The 25,828-nt window shown below is 36.8% G+C and overlaps 1 protein-coding gene across 1 annotated transcript in view; it reads right to left on the bottom strand.

The window, feature by feature from the left end:
• Positions 1–24,253, bottom strand: part of HIF1A (hypoxia inducible factor 1 subunit alpha) — a 47,255-nt gene extending 23,002 nt beyond the window's left edge. The window contains exons 1-2 of the mRNA XM_074235956.1: positions 23,914–24,253; positions 967–1,157 (exon numbers count right to left, since the gene is read on the bottom strand). Coding sequence (XP_074092057.1) covers positions 967–1,157; positions 23,914–23,948 — 226 coding nt within the window. The 5' untranslated portion in view covers positions 23,949–24,253. The remainder of the gene's footprint in view (positions 1–966; positions 1,158–23,913) is intronic.
• Between the last annotated feature and the right edge of the window lie 1,575 nt (positions 24,254–25,828).

Raw genomic sequence — 25,828 nt, 5'->3', positions numbered from 1 at the left:
ATGGCCCAATAGAAATATGCAGAATGAATTTGTATTATGTGACTACTTCATAGGATTCATTATTATAGGACCCAAGCAGAATAAATATAAATAAAACTATATAACTCTTTATTAAAAGCAAGGAGTTCTTGTATGTAGCTGTGGAGAAATAATGTCTTAGTGAAATTTTAAGCTTAAGAAAACTTTTTTAAGCTTGAAGAACCCACCTCTTGGTCAGTTTAATAACTAAATACAATCCAATCCTTTTCTAACATATAGTACTAATCTAAGAAAGAATTAGATCATTAAAAAAATTTTTTTTGGCTTTAACATGAACTAGGTGGTATAGAGACAAATATATTCATAAATGGTATAAAAATAGTTGAAATATTCTTCTTCAGGTTTCAAAGACAAGATAAATTTCTAAGCAATAATAGGTAACTTTACCCCAATTATTCCTACATCATAGAGAGTGGGCATACCAAGTATTTTTATTTTAACCCAACAGTATTAAATACATTTAGCCTTTCTTTTAGTGTTCAGTATTTCTAAGGTTTATTTTCCCTTACAATTCCCACAAATTCTTTCAGTAGCACCCATTTAAGGACAGAATACAAACCTGGAAGCTGAAATATCTACAATAAGACCTGCCAATTACTCTTTGTGAATGCTGATAGTAATGCAAGGGAATCAGGACAATTAAAAAGGAAAATAATGGGTCCTTTTTTTTTTTTAACAAAACAAAAATTTAACTCAAGAGTTCTTGGCTTGAAGTGTGAAAAGTAGTGCAAAATAAGTTAAAGTACTGAAAATAATTTCAAAAGCTAAAATAAAAACAAAACAATTCTGATGAAAGAAAGATGAATTCCAAGTGGGAAAGTTAACTGGACCCCTTTAATAAAATAGAACACCTTTAAAATTTTGACCAAAAAAAAGACTATTTCTAGTCTTCAATCATATAAAACCATAGTAGGATTACTTTCTTACCAGCATCTAGAAGTTTTCTCATTCTTAAATAACTGATAGTAAGTCTCATGACAGAAGCCTTATCAAGATGTGAGCTCACATTATGAGGAAGAGGCAACTGGTGAGCAAGTTCATAGAAAACTTCAGATTCCTTGCTTCTACGACATCTGGCTGCATCTCGAGACTTTTCCTTTCTCCTTTCAGAGCTAATTCTACAAAACATTTAATCAGAATTTATATATTTTAAAATAAACAGTATACCATTGTGAATTTAATGACATCAATCTCATACTCTTCTATTCAATATAAAAGAGGCAGATGTATAACTGGACAAAATCCTGCCTGTGACAAACAAAAGTTCTGGACAAGTATCTCAGCACCCACTCCTAAGATTATAAATTGAAAAACTTGTTAGGCATCATCAATCAACCCTAGAGATGGAAGAAATACAATTCTCAGCCACAGCACACAGTAAGTACAGGTAGACAGGTCAGCCAGAAATGTGTGGAACTTCCATAAGAAGTCTGAGTTAAACTATACTACCCTGTAGAATGAAAAGGTTGCTCCCTATTTGGCATCTGAACCATAAAAGTAGCATGTCTTGACAAGGACAATATATTCTTATTAAAACATAAGGAGAGCTATTTCTTTTAGTTTTGCTTGTCTAATTTCAATCCATTGTTCAAAATGTCATGTCTCCACAAATCTTTGACCTAAAAGTATTTTTATCTCTTCTCTGAAATGCACAGCATTTTGTACCATTTCTATTGCACTTCACATTACATTGTTTTACCTGTGCATAACAATATCATCTTTCCCATAAGATTCTAAAGTCCATGAAAATCAAGGGACAATGTTAATCTATTAGCAAAATCCCCAGCTTCTTATCATCCACAAATCTAAGTAACTTTCTATAATTTTATCTGAGATGATGATAAAAATATAGCATGGGACCAACCAAAGATGGAGTCCTGCAATACCCCAACATCTCGCTTCACTCACAAATCCCAGATTTTGAGCTGGAAGGGATCTAGTCATCAAGTTCAACCCTTTGTTTTATAGATGAGAGAATCAAGCTCTAGAGTAAAATAACTTGTCCAAGATGGTTGTAAATTCTGATTCAAAATCAATAAATTGATTCCCAATGAAAAATGACTAACTCATTTTGAGCCCCTAACTGTTGCACTTTGGACCTAATCAGTTTTAAATGAGTTGAAACTGACATTTCTGCCTTTTTCATTTTATCTTAATTTATCATATTGTCACGCTCTACTACTCTTATAATCCTATCCAGAAAAAAATATGAGTATTAGTCAATTAATGAATTATTTTTTTTTACCCTAGGTCATTGATGAAGCAAATTCTTATAGCATCTCTTTAAGAAAAATTCTAACCTGGGTGTCTCCTCTGAAATCACAAAGTATAGAGTCTATAAATTTGAGGGAAAATATACCTTTATTTTCATTAACTTTTGGTTTCATATAATGTTAGATATTTTAGGAATTTAAAAAACTTTATTCTGAAAAGGGGTCTGTAACACAAAGAAGATTAGGAATCTCTGGTTTCTCTCATTCCTCCATACTCAATACTATTCCCTTTTAGTCCTTTGTATTGAAGATGATCATACCAATCAACCAAAGGATTAGAGGCATGAATCGCACAATTATGTTGATTATAATGACAGATATGCTATTTCAAGCAAGGTATTCCTCTCATTTGCCTTTACTAGAATTGTTCCATTCTAGGGTCTGATTTTTAGGAAACAGGCCTCTTGAAGATGGTCTGGCTACTGTGGGAGTCTCTTGGCCTTAAATAGTTTACTCCTATAGCAGAGGCAACTTACACATCAACAATGCCAGGCAAGCACCAGTCTGTACAATGCGATAATAATATCTTACAACCTGGCACATCTAACCTGTCTGTCCATGGACTAATTGTCAGTATTCTGATATAGTAGGGTCCTAGTCTTAGAAGAACTTGAGCTCAATTCTTTTTGGCTACAAGAATTGAGCTCAAGTTCTTCTTCTGATTCATGTTGACAGACTGATCTTAGGTCCCCATATCGCCTCACTCACTGTTCTCTAAGATTTTAAGTTGCAAAGAAGGTGTTAACTTGCATCCCTCATCTAGGAGTTCCTTTTAAGTAAAATTCCAGCTCCAGTATCTATCCAGCATTCCCTTAAAATTTTTCATATACTTTAGTTTGAATTATTTGATTTGATTTATTTTAGCTTATATCTCTGCCTCTGCCTCTTAGGGAAAAATAATCTTTAATAAATGTTCCCACCCCATCAGAAAAAGAAAACTTTCTTTATTCTTTGGCAAACACACATTTCCATCAAAAAAATTCCTGGAGTAAGGAGGACCTGATTTCAAATTTGCCTCAAACACTTAAGAATTGCCTAGTTTTGTGACTTTGGGCAAGTCACTTAACCCCATTGCCTTAATAAACTTGTTATTAGAAGCATTCATAACAAACTTGGTACACTATAGATTATTTGCTTCACTTCTAATCAGTCAGTTGCTATTCTCTCATTTCTAGTTTGTCTTTAATAAAAAGGTTCTGTTTATTTAATAATCCTATTGAATAGCAAAATGGATAACAAATATAAACTATTTTTATTTGTTTGGGGATTTTGAAGGGCCTTGATAGAAAGGGGTTATTTAATGAACTGAATTTCAAGCTTTGTAGCAATCTAATAGGCAGGGAATTCTCTCTCAAATCACACACCCTAGAGATTATCAATTCCAACCCTCGCTTTGGAAAAGTTACAAGTCCTTGCTCAAAGATCACAAAAGCTTAAGTAGCAAAATTCCAAAGTGAAATTCAATGTACTTTTCATTATCATACCACACAAGGAAGATGACTATAAGTACAAGTGCCTTTCTCTGGAATTCATGTTTATGCCACACATACAAGAAAGCTATATTCAATAAATTATCACAATCTACCTCAGATTAATACACTGTCCACATTAAATTACCATCCAGAAATCAAGTTTAGAGGAGATTGTTGTTACTGTTTAGTTATATTCAGTTCTTCATGACCCCATTTGGGGGTTTTCCTGGCAGAAATATTGGCTGGATCTGTCATTTCTTTCTTCATTTTATTTTATAGATAAGGAAGCTGAGACTTATAGGTTTAAGCAAACTACCCAGGGTCACACAGCTAGTAAAGTGCTGGTAGAAGGTGCAGTGGATAGGGCACTAGGCTTGGAATCAGAAAAATACTCATCTTCTTAAGGCTATATAGCCAAACAAAATATTTGGTCTGCCACCTGCAAAGCACTATCCTCAGTGCTAGGGAATATAGAGATGAAAATTACTATATTCAAAAAAATTTATAGTTTGATAGGGGCTGGAGTTGTATATATATTTATACACACACATAAAAATATATTAGGATAACAATCTGAAAGATTTAAGGAGATAGCATTTTATTAGACGGTAGTCCTAGAAGTTTAATGGAAAAATACCTGAATTAGGTCTTGAAAGATAATAGTTTGTCTTCCTCTCTACTAACCAGTCTTACAATACATTCAATTTCAGGTAAAAAAAGTACTTTAGAAATAAGTGATCTAGTAGAACCTAGCAAAGATCTTCCTTACTTGTAATGTCAGACAAAAGTAGAGGGGTAATGACTTCTGTAATGACCTTGTAGTTTTTTCCATCTGTTCTTTTATGTGCTCTCTCCCTCAAAATAATGTAAAAACAATGCTCTTTTTCCCAACCCAAATCTGTTTCATGGTGAGGAAGTGATTCAGTTCATTTATGTAAATTTTGGTCAGGTACCCTAATTGAATGAGATAATCTATTTTATTCTAGAGGCATAGAGGTAGAGAGGAGCTAGCAAGAGGAAAGGGACTTAGCTGCTCTGATCAATACAATGATCCAAGACAATTCTTTTTTTTTTGCAAGGCTATGGGTTTAAGTGGCTTGCCCAAGGCCACACAGCTAGGTAATTATTAAGTGTCTGAGGCTGGATTTGAACTCAGGTACTCCTGACTCCAGGGCCGGTGCTCTATCTACTTTGCTACCTAGCCGTCCCAGATACAAGACAATTCTAAAGGACTCAAAATGAAAAAATGCCACCTACATCCAGAAAACAAACTGATGAATTTTGAATACAAACTCAAGTATATATTTTTAAAACTTTTTGTCTTACCTAACATAGAAATAGGTTTTATATGATTTCACATATATAACTGGATATTGCTTGCATTCTCAATGGATGGGGAAGGTGAGAATGTGGAATTCAAAATTAAAAAAATAAAAGTATATAATACATTTTTTAAAAAAGAGGAAAAAAAATTAGAGATTAGACCTTTACTTTAGGAATATCAATTTGTCACCTCTGTAATTAATTTAAAGTTATTTTATTTAGAGACTAGTATTGAAATCCAACATTTTACAGATGAAAAACTGAGACCTAGAGAGGGTAAATAACAGTTCTGGGATGTGAGCTCCTATCCTCTGAATGCAATTTCAGACAGAACTCTAAATTTAAGGCAGTACACCAAGCTACTTCATATGCATTATAAAAGTACTCAAACTCTGGGCTTTGGGGACTCAAGGATGAGCTTGGTCTCTTTCAAGAGGATTCGTCCTTGATGAGGCATACTATCAACTATGCCAGTCACTGAGACCAGATGTGTGAATTTTGTGTCTTAGAGAACAGCAAACGTGGGGCATCTAGGTGGCACAGTGGATAGAGCACCAGTCCTGGAGTCAGGAGGACCTGAGTTCAAATTTGACCTCAGACACTTAAGAATTGCCTAGCTATGTGACCTTGGGCAAGTCACATAGCAAAGGGCAGTTTGAGAGTTCCTGTGGATCCCACTGCACAAGGAAAAAAGTATAGAAAGAAGTTTATATGAAGGTCTAGGAATTTTAGTGGTCCACAAGCTCACTAATGTTCCAATAAGATGTGATCTAAGGCTGTATTAATATCCAGAGCAAGGGAGGTAAAGAGTAAGTTACCAGCCCCACAAGAGCAATTCAGTGACACAATAGAACACTGACAAAACAAAGTGTAGAGAACAAAGGTGACTAAATCAGTATACAAGCATTTATTAAGGGCATACTTTGTGCCATAAACCATGCCATGTAAAGAAAAGACCAAAGGGAACACTTCTGTCCTTGAGCTTACAATCTGTATGGGTGTTGTAAAAGATAATTTTGGGAAAAAGAAATTACTAGAAGTTGAGAAAATCAGGAAAAGGATCCTATAGCAAGTGGAATTTGAGATAAGAGGCTCTGAAAATTATGCCATAAAAGGAGCTATTGAGAAAACTATGCCATTTAGTTTAACCTGGAGAGAAGAAAGGGTTAAAAATAATAGTTTAATTTTTTCCCCCTTATTTGAACAACCTGTACTTTTAAAAAGTACATAAGCAGCCATTAAGAATCACAACGTAAGGGGCGGCTAGGTGGCGTAGTGGATAAAGCACCGGCCTTGGAGTCAGGAGCACCTGGGTTCAAATCCGGTCTCAGACACTAATTACCTAGCTGTGTGGCCTTGGACAAGCCACTTAAACTCCATTTGCCTTGCAAAAACCTTAAAAAAAAAAAAAGAATCACAACTTAATTATTTTTTAAAATTTCAAATGCAGCAAGGGAAGCCCAGTGTGATTCTTTTTCTCCTGCACATAAAAAGCACTTTATGAATGCTACTCATTCTGTCATTTCTTCTTTTATATTATTTCCCCAATTGATAGCACCTCTTCAATTTCTAATTCACTACAATAAAAAGTGCTAGGCTTTTTTTTTTGGGGGGGGTACATGTGAATTCTTTTCCCTTTCTGATCTCTTTGGGGTAGAATTATTGGTTTAAATGATATATAACCATATATAAGTTATAGTTTCTACTAAGGGTTTTGAATTGCACAAGTCTTGGTTTTTTGAAACAATGACCAGGATTGGATTACAGAGTTCTGTATAAATAAACTAGGTGCCAATAGACATAAGGATACTGGAAACTCAGACAACAAAAAGGGAAGAGACTCAAAACAAACTACCCTAATGACAAATGTTACAGCACAAATTAAAAGGTAGAACCTCTTCTTTCAAGATGTACCTAGAAATAAGCTGCTACTACTTTAGCATACTCAAATTATCTAAAGCCAATCTGCAAGATCTTGTGCAATCTTTCCATTACTTCATGGGTTAATTGGGTGGGTGGGGGATTCAATTTAACTCCTTCAAAGGAGAAAGGTAGAATTTTTAAAGTTGAGGACAATAAGCACGACCTTATTTGCTGGCAAAATTCCAAAATTCTCTTCTAGAATTTAGTTCAAAGAGTTTGTAAAACATTTAGAAAGAGCAAACGTCATTGGCATTTTTGTTGGTGTCAATTTTCTATCTATGTAGAGTACACAAGACCTCCATGCCTCAGTCAACTGTGGTCAATAAAATTCATCACCAGATGCAGATAAGCTTTTTCAAACTTTGCTAAATTAACAAGTACATCAAAAGTTGTTTACCAAATTCTTTCAAATGTTAGTTAGTAGAGGAGCAAATTTAGAGAATCCACCCCAAATGTTCAGATGGCCTATTTGTACCCAACTTGTGGTAGAGCACTCTGAGCTCATTTTGGTCTGATCAATAATAGTTGGACACACTGTAACTTGACTCTTAACAAAGTGATGACATTTTGGTTCTAACCAGAGGAGATATTTACCCTTTAGCAAATTCTTGCAATAGAGCAAGACTGTGAATAAATAACTCCATATTTTAAATATTAATATTATATCAAGTTTAAGAAAGATATGATATGGTGCAACAAGAAAAGGCTCAGAGACTACCAGCTGTGTAGAAAAAGTTTTATAGGACAATGGGCCTTAACCTGGGATTTGTGAACTTGGTTTTAAAAAATATTTTAAGTATTTTTTTTTTAGGTTTTTCAAGGCAATGGGGTTAAGTGGCTTGGACAAGGTCACACAGTTAGGTAATTATTAAGTGTCTGAGGTCAAATTTGAACTCAGGTCCTCCCGATTCCAGGGTTGATGCTCTATCCACCCCAAACAAGTATTTTAATATAATTGTTTTCCTTGTTAATTAATTACATTATTCTGAGAGGACATATATGATAGAATTCCTGCCTTAAAATAATGGAAGCAGAGCTCTGAGATAGAATTGAAGGCATTAGCCAATGATCATGGCTAATTTTTGAAGATGACAGAGAAAACAGTCAAAATGATAGGACATACACACATATATACATAAACATGTATATTCTCCTTTCCCCGATCCATGCCTGGGAATTCAAAATATGAACTTCTTCAAACTAGCCTAATCTGTTTCCAATCTACCATCACTCAACTGAAATTGCTCTCAATGATCTCTTAATTATGAAAGAGGATATTTTCTCATTTCTCATCATTTTTTGACCATTCTGCTGCATGTGACACTGTTGATCATTCCCTACTCTAGTAATACTCTCTTCTCCCTAGATTATACTGACTCTATTCTTTACTGGTTTGCTTCCTACCTATCTGAACATTTTATCTCTATTTCTCTAGCCTGTTCATTATATAAAGCAACACTCCTTAACTGTGGGTATACCTCAAGCTTCTATCATATCTTCTCTATTTTCTTCTTACTACTTCTTGGTAACTAGTTTAAACCAATAGGTTTAACTGTCTTTATGCTAGTGACTCCCAGATCAGAATGGATTAAAGAAAATATTGTATTATTACAGTGTTTTTGGTCTATTGGACAAGCTTATAAGACATATAGAGATAGGATCAATCTAAGTCCATTGACTAGAAAACCACAAAGTATCATCTATGTTGTACTGCATAAATAATTTTGTTAAACACATCCCAATTACATTTTAATCTTGTTTGGCCTCAAGTTCAACACCTCTAGCCAAGAACATTAAGTAACTAAGTGTCTTGGTCCCAAGGTCCCATAGTCTGTGTTAGTCAGAAGTTGGGACTTCAACAAAAGTCATCTTCCTGGATCTGTAGTCAGCTGTGTCTATACTTAATTAGGTAGTTTTAAAATTAAAGATGATATCCTCAAATTTCTAGGATGTGAATGATTTGCTAGGTTTTATGAAAGATTTCCTATGGCAGAGTCTTGGCAATATACATATCGAATTGCTTATATCTGAATAAGTTTACACTATCATCTATCTATTCTCTAATACATTAACAAGTTGTTCAAATTCTTTGGGGTGGAGATGCACAGTAAACTTGAACCTAAGACTTTATATCAAACAGTCCTAAGGGTGTTTGGTCATATAAGATGAGATATCTTGTCAAGTCTTGAGGGCTAGCTATGCATGACAACAATTCAGGGATGAACTTGGCCCATTCAGACTCATAGCAACTGTTACTATCCTATTATTACTCCTAGGGTTGTCACAAGTTCTCCCAAGTTAAACTTTTTTTACAAACCCCAAATTAATAACATTGAATACTGGAAACTGAAAATATTCTTCTTTCTTTCTTTCTTTCTCTCTCTCTCTCCCTCTCTATCGATCATCTATCCATAGTGCACCGGCCCCTGCCCCACAACATACACTCCCCCTAGACTACTGCAAAAGTCTCCTAATTGGTCAGCCTACATTAAATCCCTTCCCCTGCAAAACCCTTCCCCCCCATCAGAGCTGCCAAAGTATTCCTAAGATTTAATATGTCATTCCTAGCTTAGTAACCCCCCAGTATCTTTTTATTACCTCTTAAGATTGAACACAGATTTCCTTGAGTTTAAAGCTCTTTTACAACTTATCTCTTTCAATCTTAATAAACATTAATTTCCTTCAAATATAACATTGTCTACTTAAATTAACTTCTCACTGGTTCTCACATACAACATTTCAAGCTCCATCTCTATGCCTTTACACAGGCGGTCTTCCCCAAGTCTGGAAGAATTAATTCCCTTCACCTTGGCCCTATTAGTATAACTATTGTTTATCAAAGTTCAATTTGAGTACCTTGTTCTACAAGGTTTCCTCTCTGTTATCTTTTACTTATTTTGTATATTTTATATATTTATCTGTATATATATATAATATATATATATATAATCTCCCTTGTGATAGAAGATACACTTCCCTTTTAGAGGAAGGACTTTCATTTTATCTCACAGTTCCTAATACATAGTAGATGGTTTATAAATGCCTTTTGGTAAAGTCAAGTTTATACTTAATTTTTTCCTCAATGGGATATAACTTGAATAAAATTTTAGAAATGATCACCATAATTTCTGATTTTTCTTCAACTTTGCAAGAATTCCTCAGCAATTTTGATCAATCATTTATAGCTGGAGGTACCTTTCCAACTAGCCCAAATAGATGAAAAAATCATCCATCAGAGTTCAGAATTCAAACTCAGATCAATTAACTTCAAAATCAGCACTCTTACCATTATACCACAATAAATAATGCTTCATCTAAACTGAATTATTCTTTTTCAAGAAGAAGAAATAAAAAACCAAAATGTAAAAAAGCAAAACCAAAAACCGACTCTATAAATTATCTTTGGCCATGTAATAAATTGAAAAACAAAAAAATAAGGTACGATTTTTTTCAAGAAAATCTGCAGAGGGGCAGCTAGGTGGCACAGTGGATAGAGCATCAGCTCTGGAGTCAGGAGTACCTGAGTTCAAATCCAACCTCAGACACTTACTAATTACCTGTGTGGCCTTGGGCAAGCCACTTAACCCCATTGCCTTGTAAAAAACTAAAAAAAATTTCTGCAGATGAAACAAATTGGTAATGATAGATTAAAAATATCATGCTATCTGAAATTCTTGGGACAATATGCAGCTGCAGTTTTAGTGATCTGAAAGGGATAATGGCAGTATAAACAAGTGAAAGCAGTGAAATCTGCTTTTCACAAACTGCTATCTCAGATATAAGATGAGGAAAAATTGTTATCTATAAGAAGACAAATTTCAATTTTTCACTGAGTCTTCAAAATTCATGAAAGGCAAGATAAATGGATATGTTCAGAAAGGGCAACTTGGCCTAAGAAAGATATTGTGGGGGTGTAGGGGGCACCAGTGGATAAAGCACCGGCCCTGGAATCAGGAGGACCAGAGTTCTTATACTGGATTGCAAAAAAAAAAAAAAAAAAAAAAAAAAAAAAAAAAAAAAAAAAGCAAGCTATAGTGGCATGAACAAGAAGATAAGAAGATTTGTTCCTTATATTGGAATATGACTATTAATGACTGTCCTAAATTTAAGTACAGAGTCCAATTTGCTCCTAGGATTTATTTATGCTAGCTCATTTGGAGTAGGATCTCTGTTGGAGGTAGATGTTATTTTTTTAATCACAAAATATGTGGAATTGCTTCTAATCTGCAAAGGGTGGAAGATAATACCTTTCAATGTTTCTTGGTTACAGAGATTTGGATTCATTTTAAGATTCCTCTGTAGCATGTGAATGACTAGGTAGGTGCATGTATGTCTTGTGCACACGCATAGGGAATTTCAGCCTCAGGTTTTCATATTTTTTGTATTACATTTTAGCAGAAGAGTTTTTTGATACGTCATTGAATTTTTTTCTATTAAAGGCTGAATAAAACCCTTAGTGTGTGTTTTGAAATGAAACTTTATTTCCAAAATGCCTACATGTGGCTGTAAATAATGCCATAACTCTAAATAAGTCTGAAATTCTTTCTGTTTACTGATAACATGGCTGGTATATAGAGAGGTCATCATAACTTTAAATGAAAGACTGTACAAAAGGGGTGGCTAGGTGGTGTAGTGGATAAAGCACTGGCCCTGGAGTCAGGAGTACCTGGGTTCAAATCCGGTCTCAGACACTTAATAATTACCTAGCTGTGTGGCTTTGGACAAGCCACTTAACCCCGTTTGCCTTGCAAAAAACCTAAAAAAAAAAATAAAAAAAAGACTGTACAAAGAACTCCTAAAATGCTCATGATAGGCTAAAGCATTGGACTGCATCTAATGTTTAAGAAGGATAAATGTCAAGTTTTATACTTAAGAGTTCAAAAAAATTATCTTCACAAGTATAAGATAGAAAATAAAATAGAATAGTAGTTTGAAAATGACCTACAGTTTAGTGGACTAGAATCAGTAGTGTGATTAACAACCTAGAAAGCAAGTATGCTTGTAGGCAATAAAATACAAAGTATATTAGACTGTACAGGAAGTGACTGTCCCAACATAATCTGTGTCTTGGTCATTCTGTATCCAGAATACTATGTTTGGTTCCAGGTAACCACACTTTAAAAAGAATTCTGATTGCTGGAGAGTACATTTTCTATTGAAAGTGAACAGGACTGGGGTGGCTAGGTGGTGTGGTGGATAGAGCACAGGCCCTGGAGTCAGGAGTACCTGAGTTCAAATCCAGTCTCAGACACTCAACAAGTACTTAGCTGTGTTGCCTTGGACAAGCCACCTAACCCCATTGCCTTGCAAAAAACCAAAAAAACAAAAACCCCAAAAGAAAAGTGAACAAGACAGTAAAAAAGCATTACAATTATGCTATTCTGGTACTATTATAAGAATTCAGGCATTTAGCCAGTAGAGTGGAAGCCATAGTACAGACATAATTGTTTTAAGTATTTAAAGGACTGTTATGTAAAATAGCAGGGATTAGACTTCTACTCTAGTTTTAGAGCAGTTAATGTAAAGAAAAATGCCTAAAGGTTAGGACTCCAAAAGGAGAATGGGCTTACTTTCTTACAGAGTCTTCTCCTTATTAGTGTTTTTCAAGCAAAATAAGATAGGTAACGATTTGCCAGGTATATGAAAAAGAATTTTGTTCAAGAATATGGCTTAGCCTAGAAGACTCAAGTTTATTTCAAGTCAGGTTCAGAGAGCAAAACTGTCAACAACTGCTTAAAATAAAGTAAGTAATTATTCTAATTACACTACCCCTTCAGGAGTCTGAACAATCAGGAAAAAAATGTGTCTTTTTTGCATGTCAAAAAAAATCACTATTTTGCACAACTAAAACAAAAATTTTGCATATTAAAGCATATAGAGAAACACACTGATGTATGTTATTTATGAAGCAGGCACAGAAATGAATTTTGACAATGAAAATTTATAATCACGTTTTAATGGAAAACTCAAAACAAATTATCCACAGATAGGATGGGGTTTGTGCAAATATATTTTGACAGATGATAAGGTCTTATAGATGCTATCTGCACATTGCCCATGAAAAGGCCTCCCAAATCAGGAGTTTGATCTAACTACCACATAAAAAAAATGTGGATGAAGAATACCTACAGTCCAAGTGGTAACATGCAAAGTTGGAAGGTCAGTTCACTAAGTTAAAACACTACTGATGGACAGAGGGAATGTGCCCAGAATTGGAAAGGAGTACATTTGGGAAATCATGCAGTGATTTTTAACAACTTCAAGCTCTTCCTTAAAGTAAATACCCATCTTTTAACAATTATTCTTTTGGTGTTGCTAAATGACCATAATGTATGGAAGCTAAATTTATGCAAAAAATCAAAAGCTGCAATGGGCTTAGTAGAATCAAACTAAACAAATTCTTGCATTAGCATGTCCAAAAAAGGGGAAAGGATGCTTCAATCTGCACTGAGTCTATCACACTTCTCTATCTAGAGGTAGAAAGCATGTTCCATTTTGAATTTTCATGAGATCCTTAGTCTTTGAAAGGTGCTTGTCTTTAATATTGTTATTATTTAATTTTCTCTTGGATCTGCTCATTTCACTGCCATCAGTTAACATAAATATGATCATATTTCTCTGATACCTTTCATAATTTCTTACAGCACAATTATTTCATCTCATACACATACCCATACCCCCACCAATGATGAATTTCATTTTATAATTCTCTGCCAACACGAAAAGACTGCTATAACATATTTTTGTCCATAAGTCCTTTTCCTCTCCTTTTGATCTCTTTGGAGTATAAGTAGTGGTTATCATAGGATCAAAGATGAACAACTTTTTTGTTCTATCATGCTTTCCTGAATGTTAGGACAAGTGAATAGCTCCACCAACAGTGCATTACTGTTCCTGTTTTCCCACAGAGAAAACTTTAACATGTCATTTTCCTTTTTTGTCAGTTTTACAGTCTGATGAGTGTGAGGTATCTCAAAGTACTTTAGTTTGTATTTGTCTAATTATTAATGATTTACAATATTTTTTCTTAAGTCTACCTTCTCATATTCTTTAACTACTTGTCAAATGGGGAATGACTCTTATTCTTATAAATTGTAATCAGTTCTCAATATATCATAGAAATGAGAACTTGCTGCCAAGATTTTTTAGAATGCCATTATTACTAATGAAAAACTGCAGGAGAGAATAAAGTGCCAATAAGAGATGTCATCAAAGAAATATATAATCAAATAAAGAAAATGGGCCAGTCAGGTAGTAAGACTCAATGATCAACTCATTCTAAGTGATCTGCACAATGTCAAGAAATCTAGAAGAAGCACTTTGGATTGACTACATAAATAAAATTTATAGAAAGATGGACAAAAATCACACAAAATGAGAAAGTATGGAAGAGTTGATATTGATATATTACCATAATTAGAGGGAATACACACACCAGTGATAAACTAAACTGCAAAACTACATTTTAAAGGAAGCAAATAATTTTCAAAAGAAACCATTTAAGCATAGTACAGGAAATGGTACAAGACAACTTTGTGAACCACTTATTAAAAAAGCACTTAATAAATGATAAGTGACTGACTGGATGAGTCCAAGTACTCATTCAGGAAATCTGTGATGGAGGTGACATACATATCTTGAAAACTCTAAGGAAAAGATATGAAGGCAGGGAAAACAACAGATGGATAGGAAAAAATCATGGACATTCTATCAAGAGAGCTGAACTAGGGCTGGCTAGGTGGCGCAGTGGATAGAGCGCCGGCCCTGGAGTCAGGAATACCTGAGTTCAAATCCGGCCTCAGACACTTAATACCTACTGTGTGGCCTTGGGTAAGCCACTTAACCCCATTGCCTTGCAAAATCCTAAAAAGGGAGGGAGGGAGGGAGGGGGAGAGAGAGAGAGAGAGAGAGAGAGAGAGAGAGCGAGCTGTACTAAACCCTAAATCTACTTATTTCTTTTTTAGGATTTTGCAAGGCAAATGGGGTTAAGTGGCTTGCCCAAAGCCACACAGCTAGGTAATTAGTAAGTGTCTGAGGTTGGATTTGAACTCAGGTACTCCTGACTCCAGGGTCGGCGCTCTATCCACTGCGCCACCTAGCGGCGCCTTATCATATTATCTTTATGAGAATGATCAACATGTGGTGAAGGTATATTTGACAAAAAAAAAGAAAGAAAAGAACAAAAGTAATCTTTCACATAGGATTCTCTAAAGTAGACCACATTTTCATTGTTCAGGGGTTGTTAAAAAATATCAAAAAAACTTACTCTTTTGAGCCAAAGGGAACCTTAAAAGACTCTCTTCAAACAAGGATCTAAGTCTTACATCCCTTTACAATTCACTAAAAGGATAAAACTTACACAATAAAGTCATGTGCTTGTTAATTCACAAAACTACATGATAAATACATTTTAAAAGGCACAAAAATATTCCTATTGACTGGGCATATCTGGGATGATTCAGTGAAAGAGATAACAACTGAATTTGACTTTTAAATTTCAGGAACAATTCAACAGGGTGAAAGGGAAGGTAAAACATTTCATCATAGCAATGTAGAGAAGAGGGAGAAGTATATTCTGGAGTCAGAAATTAGTGCAGTTTGGCAGAGGCAAAGCATTTATGCATATCAATAACATGAGATAAGTCTAGAAGGATAGGATCATACCAGTCTGTGAAAAGATTTAAATGCCAAGAATTTTACTTGGTAGACAAAGAAGAATCACTGATGCAAATGAAATATTATTCTATCAGCAATACAGAAGGTTGGAAGGAGGGGAAATATGGAGACTTGAGTGTATTCAAATAATTGATGGTGGTCCGGGTAAGTTGTTGGTTGTTTGACATTCTGATTAATAAAACAGAGTCATAAAGCAAGATACCCAGATATTAGAGATATCTTAGACCAAAGGTTTTCAAGTAAAAATTCCATACTTTGCAAGTGAGAAAATGGTATACCACCAAGGTTAAGGGACTTGGCCTAAAGGCAATGCAAATAAGGATTTGAATTACAAAGGGTGAAAAAGGCCAAGATTCTTTTTTTTCCAGTTCAAGATATCTTTTTTCATTGTTTTTTGTTCCAAGGTCCCTTCTATTTTTTCCCCCAGATTTTTCAAGGCAATGGGGTTAAGTGGCTTGCCCAAGGCCACACGGCCAGGTAATTATTAAGTGTCTGAAGTCATATTTGAACCCAGGTACTCCTGACTCCAAGGCAGGTGCTCTATCCACTGCACCACCTAGCCGCCCTGCCACCTAGCCGCCCTTTTCTTTGTTTTTTGAATTTTACCATTTCCCCTCCCCCATACCCCCTGAAGGCAGTCTGATAGTCTTAATATTGTTTCAATTCTATATATTGATCTAAATTGAATGTATTGAGAAATCATGTCCTTAAGGAAAAAATAAAATATGAGATAGCAAAATTACATAAGATAATGTTCTTTTTTTTAAAATTAAAGGTCTTTGGTCTTTGTTTAAAATTCCACAATTCTTTCTTTGGTATTCTATGGTATTCTTCATTGCAAATACCCTAAAATTGTCCCTGATTATTGCACTGATTCAATGAGCAAGTCCATTAAGGTTAATCGTCCCCCCCATGTTGATGTTAGGGTGTACAATGTTCTTCTGGTTCTGCTCATCTCGCTCATGCAAATCCTTCTAGGCTTCTTTGAATTCCCATCCCTACTGGTTTCTAACAGAACAGTAGTGTTCCTTAAAGAACCTATACCACAATTTGTTCAGCCATTCCCCAATTGTTGGACATTCACTCAGTTTCCAATTCTTTACCACCACAAACAGAGCCACTATGAATGTACAAGTGATTTTTTTTTTACTTTTTTCATTATCTCTTCAGAGTATAGACCCAGTAATGGTATTGCTGGATCAAAGGGTATGCACATTTAATTGCCCTTTGGGCATAATTTCAAATTGCTCTTCAGAAAAATCAGATCAGTTCATGGCTCCACCAACAATGTATTAGTGTCCTGGATTTCCCACGTCCCTTCCAACACTGATCACTGTCCTTTCTGGTCATATTGGTGGGTCTGGGTCTAAGAGGTATGAGGTGGTACCTCAGAGATGCTTTAATTTGTATTTCTCTGATCAGTAATGATTTTGAGCAATTTTTCATATGACCATGGATTGCTTTTGATTTCCTCATCTGTAAATTGTCTCTGCATATCCTTCAGTTCAAGATATCTTGGAGGAACTTCAGGAAAAATCTGTCTCATGTGGGTAAAAGGGAAGTACAGTCCAGTGTAGGTGGTAGGACTGGGAGGTCAACAGGAAGCTCTTAGCACAGGGTATCAGGTCTTGGCTCAATAGGCCAACAGTGAGGGTCCCAAGCCCAGCTAGGAAGGCAAAGTTTGACCCAAGAATGCTGGTACAACAGGCAGGACTGGGTAGGGCTAGTCTAACACAGGTAGCAACGATAAGAACTTGAGATGCCAAAGCAAAAAGCCAGGAACTAGACCCCCAGTCCCAGAACAAAAACCCTAGCTCCTCACCCCCTCTGTCCCACAAGCAATGCTCAACTTTCAAAATGGGGGGGGGGGGGGGGAGAAAGACAAAAGCCAAGATTCTCAAAAGAGATTGCCAATAGAAAATTATACAGTGCTTTTCACAATTCTAAGTGTTCCCCAACAGAAAAAAATATTTTAGTAGAAATGTTCTCCATATATTCACTGTAATTCTTAGGCTGTTATAACATCTGAAGAGTCAAATTTAAGAATCCTGGAGGCAATGGAAAGCCACAAGATAGGCATTATAATCAAAATCACAAGATTGAGGTAAATGACAGAATCTCAATAATTAGAAGGCCATGTCTTAATTCAATTCAATTCATCCCTGAAAAGGTACCCTCTTTATAGCATCCCTGCCTTACATTCTTGTATCTTAAAATCTAGAAAATGATTATTGACTTCTTAAGAAGTGAGTCAGTCACTCATGTAAGCAAGAATAAGATTACATATAATCCAAATTGACAATTTACATTAACCCTGTAAAGGAAAAGACCTAGAGAACCCCTAGCATCCCAGTACTAGGTGGATCCTCTGAGCAGAATAAGAAAAAAAACTAAAAAAAAACCCACCACAACTCAATCCCAAAGCAGGATAAGAAAACATGTATGTAGTACAAGTCACAATCTCTATTGATAAAGGGAATACCTTTATCAAGGAGATCAAGGAACCACTAACATAATCTCTAGCAAATGAGCAAAATAAGTTTTAACCTTTTTTTTTTGTTTAGGTTTTTGCAAGGCAGTGGGGTTAAGTGGCTTGCCCAAGACCACACAGCTAGGTAATAAGTGTCTGAGGCCAAATGTGAACTCAGGCACTCCTGACTGGTGCTCTATCCACTGCGCCACCTAGCTGCCCCCCCTTACTCCAAACTTCCATTCTTCCAACTTCCCTAAAACTCTGGAGGGTATCAACACATTCCTAATCATTCAAGCCTGCACACAAGAATTATCCTGACTCTTCAATCTTTCTCAACTCCCATAAACAATCAGTTGCCAAGTCCTCCCTTTTCTATTTTTCTAATATTTCTCATAAACAATCCCTTCTCTCCTCTGAAGCTGTAACCACAATAGTGCAGACCCTCATCTCCTATCTGGACTACTGTAGTCTGTTAGTTATTCTTTTTTGCCTCAAGTCTCTCTCCCCAGGTCAGTTTAGCCAGTTGCCAAATCAATATTCAAAAAGCTTGCCTCTGACCATGTCATACTTCCCCACTACCCTCATTCAGCTAATTCCAGTAGTTCCCTATTGCCCAGGATTAAATATAAAATGTTTTGTTAGCTTTTAAAACCCTCTAAAACCTAATCCCTTCCTATCTTTCCAATCTTATTTACTTCAACTGACCTCAGACACTGGTCTCCTTGTTCCCTACATTAAAACATATCATCCTAATTACCTGTGTGACCTTGGGCAAATCACTTAACACCCCAATGCCTTGCAAAAACAACAAAAAAACCATATCATCCAATGACTCTGAGCATTTTCATTTTCACTTGCTGTCTTACAAGCTTAGAATTTCTGCTTCTTATGTTTCCTGCCTTTATATCAAGTCTCAATTAAAGTCTGAGAAGCAACTCCCGACTTCCTAAATACTAGTGCCTTCCCCTTCATTGATTTTCTTCAATTTATCTAGTCCATATCTTGTTTGCATATTGTTTCTCCCACTACACCCTTAGCTCCTCAAAAGTGGACCCTGTTTTTTTGTCTTTCTTTGTAACCCTTGTGTTTTAGCATAGTACCAGAATACAGTAGGCACTTAATCAAGGAATGTGAAAGAGCTAGGGAAATGAAAAAAAAAAACCCTTTTTTAAAAATTCCTATTCTCAAGGAACTTACATTCAGTGATCAACAGTGTTTCTGAGTTTTTCCTAAGTCACATTCGAATACCAGATTTATTTATCATAGATCATATTTCGCATAAAATAAGGATATCCATGGTGCAGTCCTTCAAACACTTTTATTTCAAAAGACCTTTAATGTCAACTCTTGGTGCTCACAGTAGGGGAAATTAAATGACCTTCATTCAAAATGACAGTTATCTTTAAAATAAACTGAATAAGAATCAACATGCTCCGGATATTAAGATGTATTTGAAGGACAGTTTAATTCTGTTAGAAGCAATATAATACTGTAAACAGAAGAGAAAGAACTGAGTTATCTATGAAGCAGTATTTTTCTGCATTGAGCTCAATAATGAAGATTTAAGTCATTTCTTTCAGATGGTACCACTCCAAAATTCTCTAGTCAGCATCTCCAAAACTGAAAGAAATTTTACCATTCCACTTTTAAAATATAAGGTGATAACTATGCCTTAACTGTCCACTCTGGTTTGTATATTGTCTCTTTCACTAGATTATTAGCTTCTCAAAAGCAGGGAGCATCTTTTGTCTTTCTTTATATCCCTAATGCTTAATATAATACCCACCATATTCAATAAATGCCTGATTCTTGTGCAAGGGAGAAGTGATTCTGAAAAGTGAGTATGAAAAAGAATTGTACTCCAGGCACAAGGTATGATGGGAACTGTGAAAAAGCAAAAAAGTATGTTTGAGAAAGTTTAGAGCAGAAAAGTAATAAATGGGTCTGGTTATGAAAGACTTCAAACATCAAAGAAAAAATAGCTTTAATATCAATGTTATTTGAGCAATAGTTAGACCTGTGTCTTTCTAATGAGAATAATCTGACTCACAAATCCTGACTTTAACCAGATAAAACCAGACCAAGCTGGTTTTCCCATCTTTAGTGAGTTCAGTGCTGAATTTCTTGCCAAATATACATGTTTCATTGCTCTCTTTTGTTATTTTACATTTTTTGATCTTTAAGAATAGATATTTCTCCAGGAAATGTACAAAAGTCATTGCTATTAAAGAGCAGACTTAAAGACTGTTAGCTGTCACTGCTGTAAAAGTCTCATTAATCCTTTCAAAACATGCTCAGAAGGACCTGGCAACTGAAGGGGTTGGGCTCTTAAATGCTGTCTAGACTTCTGAAAGTTAGAAGAATAGTAAAAGACTAGTAAAAATCAGCTGCTAACCATTGCTATAAAGGAATTGTCATAGGCAAAACAATATAAAGACAAGAGTACTGAAGATTGGGAAAAATATTTTTTGCTGGAAAAATTATTTTTACTGACAAAATACATCTTCATTTAAGTCTGTCCTAAGACTGTATTCAAAAGAAATCCAGATGAACCTGTATGAACTGGGCATCTTCATCAGACTATAAAACATCTACTCAAAAAATGCTATGGAGGTTTTTACTTCCAATGGGATGAGAATGACGAACTCTTGATTAATATATTGTTAGACTGAATTATAGAAAATTTTCAAAAATTGATGCACTATGTCACCAAAGATTAAGAAATTTATCCAAGAGATGGAAAGAATTATATTTTAGTAACTTTGAAACTTGCCTAATTTAAATATCAATGAAAAACTGTAAGCTATAATCTTTGTCAAAGATATGCTTAAAATCTGGTGTGTGGTGCTTTCATGATGGAGAATTAAAGACTATGTATCAAAATCATTGTAATTTCAATGCCAAATCCTGTAAAACAAATAAATGACAGAAGAAAAAGCATATGTTGTAATTATTACGAATTTTTTAGATGTAAAAATTGTGAGGTTTATTGTTATTGAATGAGACACTTTAATGCGACTCAGTTATTAAGCATACCATTCTGTGTATGGAGAAATGACCACATTTAAGCAAAGATCGTTTTATATTTCACCTATTTTATAACTTTAGTAAAATTAAACTGTTTTAAATGTTCAGTGACTTGCCCAAGCCTGGGATTTAAATTCAAGTTTATGACATTTTTTAATTATTATAGAGCCAATGTCAGGTATTTTGCTACTGACTAGTGAATTTTCTCCCCAAACTACTTTGTATGCATTTTAAATATGTATTATGTTATCTCCTTTATTAAAATGTAAACTCTTCAAGGACGGGATATTTCACTTTTGTCTTTGTATCCCCAGAGCTTAGCATAATAGCTAGAGCATGGTTAAGCTTAAATAACTGTGCTGTTGATGGACCAAAAAACCCCAATTATTGAAGAAAAAGATTCAGTCTCAGAGAAGCACAAAATAAATACTAGTCAAGTGAAATATTGGTATATACCACACTTCTATTAAAAAACTAATCATTTAAGAAGGCATTAAAAAGAAATATAAAAAGGATAGTCTGTTACATTACACATTTGTCAGTTCTTAGGGTTCTGGGTTTAGTTTTTGAATTTTTAATTTTTCAGATGATGATGTTAGAAAAAATTCAGAGAAAGCACGCATAGGAACCTCTTAAAGAAGTTGAAGCTATAGCAAGAACAGGGATGACAGCAAATAAGTATACAGAGGTATAGTAAAACCTTCCATTTCTGATGAAGGACAAGAAGATAGGGGTTTAAAACTGAAGCAATAAAGTATTTTATTTTAAGACATGTTAAATATCCTATAAGAAGTAATAAGAGTGTCATGGATCCCTTTAGCAGTTGATGAAATTTATAAATCATTTCTCAAAATGTTTTTAAATTCATAAAATAAAATGCTTTACTAAGGAAACCAATGGTTAGTGTGAAAGTAAATAGGATTTTTTCCTTATGCAAGTTTGCAGAGCCACTGAAAATGTATTCACAGACCCAAGGCGAGTCTAAAATAAGAAAACTTGATCTAGAAGGACATTATGAACTTTCTATCCACAAGTCTACTAGACTCCTTCTATGCTTTGCAAATAATTATGTTAAAATAGTAGCACAAAAACTAGAATTGAGGGAGTAGCAATAAAGTCTACTGTGTTGTTATAGTTCATAAAACTGAATTCTTTATTTTACTCCCAATGTAAATACTGAATGAATCCTGCTCAAGTATTTCAACATGCAAAAATTACTAGTTTTCAGAAAGTAATTCTACATTCAACAATTTTTTTAGTCCGTCCCTCGCATGTGAAAGGCACTTTTACTAAGGCCCAGAGGACACAAAGGCAAAAAGTCATGAACAGTCGCAACAATTTCTGCTCAAGTGAGTGGACTCCCTCCCACCCAATTCATTAACAATAATGCTGAAATATTACTATTGGCTGTTGGAACAAAAATAAAATGGAGTACACTATTATTTGCAAAGGGGAACTAAGTCTATAACTTTGCTTAATGCATCCTTTACTTAATGCAAATTGCAATTAGAATATCGAGTTATTTTCTAACCTGAGTTGTACAATTCACTTCAGGTAAAAGCTTTATAATTATTTCTATTCATTTCATTTCTGCCAACTTCTCTAACAGCCTGTGTCGGTTTCTCATAGGCTCAAAGAACTAGAGTTGGAAGGGAACCTTAGAAGGGACTTAGTCCAGTGCCCTCCTTTTACAGAGAAGGAAACTCACTTTTTGAATTAACTGTTTTTTACATTGTAAAAAAAAAAAGTTAAATAATTTTAAATTTAATTTTAATTTTAAAAACATTAAATAATTTTATCTACGATTTAAACACTTTCCATGAAAGTTTCTACTCCAAATGGACCAAAATAATATCTCCAAAAAAATAATATAAAACAAGCATCGTTTCCAGTTTACCACAACAGAAAATATAATTTCAGTGCTTTACAAAGTTTCCTTCTAGAATCTACACATCTACCCAGATAAAATTTCTTTACCTAGAAAATATTTTGGAGCTAACGTGCTGACTTCAAAGTTATTCCAAATCCTTAAACATAGGTCTTTAAAAACACTTTGGATCTTACTTGCTACTCTGTCAATAAGTTCCATGAAAACAGCTATTTCCTTCTGACATTTCATTAAGGATTTCAATATAAGCTCTAACACGACTCCGGCCCAATCAAGCCAAGTGGGACTTGGGTCGGCACTCCGGCCCCTTCGGACAGGCCAGTGTCCATCGCATTTCCTCCAACCTCTCCGGCCCGGCTCGGGAAGGCTGCGGACGCCTCACTCTTAGCCAGGCGCCGTGGGCTCAGTCGATGCCAACTGGGCCCCCCAATCCGGCAGGAAAAATGCATCTGAGAAGGCGCACTCCCAAGCCGGGGGTCCTGGCGGCGAGCCGCGCCACGGGGCAGGGCGGCTCGGCCAGGCCCCCGCCCCCATCCCCAAGGGGCTCTTCCGCGGAGCCGAGGGGGGGGGGGCGGCGGGGGCAGAGCGCGGCCCCCGGCGCTGCCCCTCCAGGCTGGGGTCGCCAGGAGGGGCGGGAGGCGGCGCGCGAGCGCCGGCGCGGTGGCTGCCGGGGAGGGGGCCGGGGGCCGGGGCGGCCCGGGCTCCCACCGCCGAGGGTGCTCCCACCCCCCACGCCAAGATGGCGACGTGGACGGTGGGGGGGCAGAGAGAAAGAAGGAAGCGCCGCGGCCCCCTCCCCGGCGGTGCCCCTTCACTTACTTTTTCTTGTCGTTCGCACCTTCGGCGCCCTCCATGGCTGAGCGCCCCCTCGGCCGGGCCCGGAGCGAGAGAAGGGGGCTGGCGAGCCGGGGATGCGCGCCCCGAGGCGGCAGTTAGGAGCGGGGAAGGGCGCACGCGGTCCGCGGCTCCGCCGCCGCCACCTCCCTCCTCCAGAAGAGCGCCCCAAGGTTCCGGGGGCGGGCGGGGGCCCCGGGGCTCGGGTCCGGCTCTGTCGGCCTGCCTTCCTCTCGGCGCGGCCCGGCCCGGCCCGGCGCGCACCAGCGCCGATGCTCGGCTTCCCTCCTCTTCCCACTGAGGCAGCTCTGAGGGTGCGGGAGGCGGAGGCTGAGGGAGGACCGGAGGCTGGAAGGAGAGTGGGGGGAGGGCTGGGCGGGGGAGAGTGGGCAGGGAGCTGGGCCGCGAACGCGCGCGCGCGCTGGCCGGGGGGGGGGAAGGAGGGGGAAGCCGAGGAAGGCGCAGGCGCACACTCGCCTCACCTGAGGGGGAGGCCGGTTGCCCAAGCACCAATGGGAAGCTCCCGAGCCGGCCAGTCCCCGCCCCAGCCCTCCGGCTCCCAGGCCAGTCTCCCGGTGGTCAGCTGGGGGCACAGCTGAGGTGATCCGCCGGCGCTCTGCAGCCTGGCTCCGGGCAGAGAAGAGGAAGAGCCCGGGCGGCTGCGGCCGTTTTTTCCTTTCCTTTTCTTCTCCCTAGCAACTGGGGGCGGGATTTCGCGAGCTCGGGCCCTGGGCGCTGGGCCGTCGTCGCATTTCCTGTTGCAACGTTCTTCATCCTGTATCATGTGTCCGTCGGCCCTTTCTTCCCGCACCCTTGTGTAAAAGCCTCGCCGTAATGTCTTGTGCCTAAGACTCCGGTTTCCCCACTCGTTTTTTTTTTTTTAATGCATTTTTCACGGTTTCCCCCAGCCGTAGGCCGAAATAGGCGACATCTTCACCCTATACTTGGCAGAGAAGACAATGGGATTGCCTTAACCCCATATGTTTGGAGCAAGTGATTTGTTACTATGTAAAGGCAAACCCCCCCCCCCCAAATAAAAAAATCCCTTTGGCAAAATCGCAGAGGAAAACAAAGTTGCACAAAGAATGGATAAGATAGTCTTACTTTTTATGCATGTAAAAATTGTTTTATGTAAGCTTTCTATTTTTAACTTGGGAAAAATGAAAAAGTACTTCAGTGTTGGAGAAAAGAATTAACTAAGATTAATTGGTACACCAAAAATATTTTTTGTTTCTTACCTCCATAAAGGGAATATTTTAGTTGAGTTACGAGATTATAAGACCCTCTTCCTACCGGTTTCAGGCTTAATTGCTTATAATTTGAGTCACATAGAAATCGGAAAGCTATAAAATCTACTCTAATCATTCACCACAAAGCATTTCTTAAGAACTTTGTATGTGACCCTCCATAGGAAAAACAGTTCCACTGAATCAAAAATCAACACTGTCTCATTCACTAATTCTTATTTGCTAAGATTATTTTGAATATTCATATTATCACGTGCTTTAATGGTTAAAAAAAAGTAGAAAACATACCCAGTCAGTGGTGTAGTGGAAAGAAAATTGGACTGGAAGAACTGTGTTCCATTCCTAGATTAGCAGTCAGATCACCTCTATTTCAGCCTCAGTTTCCTTATTAGCAACTTGTTGGAAAACAGAATTCTGTGAGGCCCCTTTCCATTCAGATATTTTGTGACCTCTTTTTGCTTTGAAATAATGTTTCAGTCCTGTTATTTTTCTTCCATGACAGGTACAGTTTTTTTCCTGTAGATTAGTAAACTGAATGTGCATCCTTAATTTAATGCAAAGTTTTTGTTTGTCATCTTTCAATATATGCATATTATTACAACAAAAAGGGTGGAATTTACATATATGGAAGTTAAAGGGTCTTGAACTGGAAT

This window comes from Macrotis lagotis, chromosome 4, assembly GCF_037893015.1.
Source record: "Macrotis lagotis isolate mMagLag1 chromosome 4, bilby.v1.9.chrom.fasta, whole genome shotgun sequence".
Taxonomy (NCBI): domain Eukaryota; kingdom Metazoa; phylum Chordata; class Mammalia; order Peramelemorphia; family Peramelidae; genus Macrotis; species Macrotis lagotis.
The sequence above is the reverse complement of the archived record's forward strand: the minus strand, read 5'-3'. Positions and strand labels throughout refer to the sequence as shown.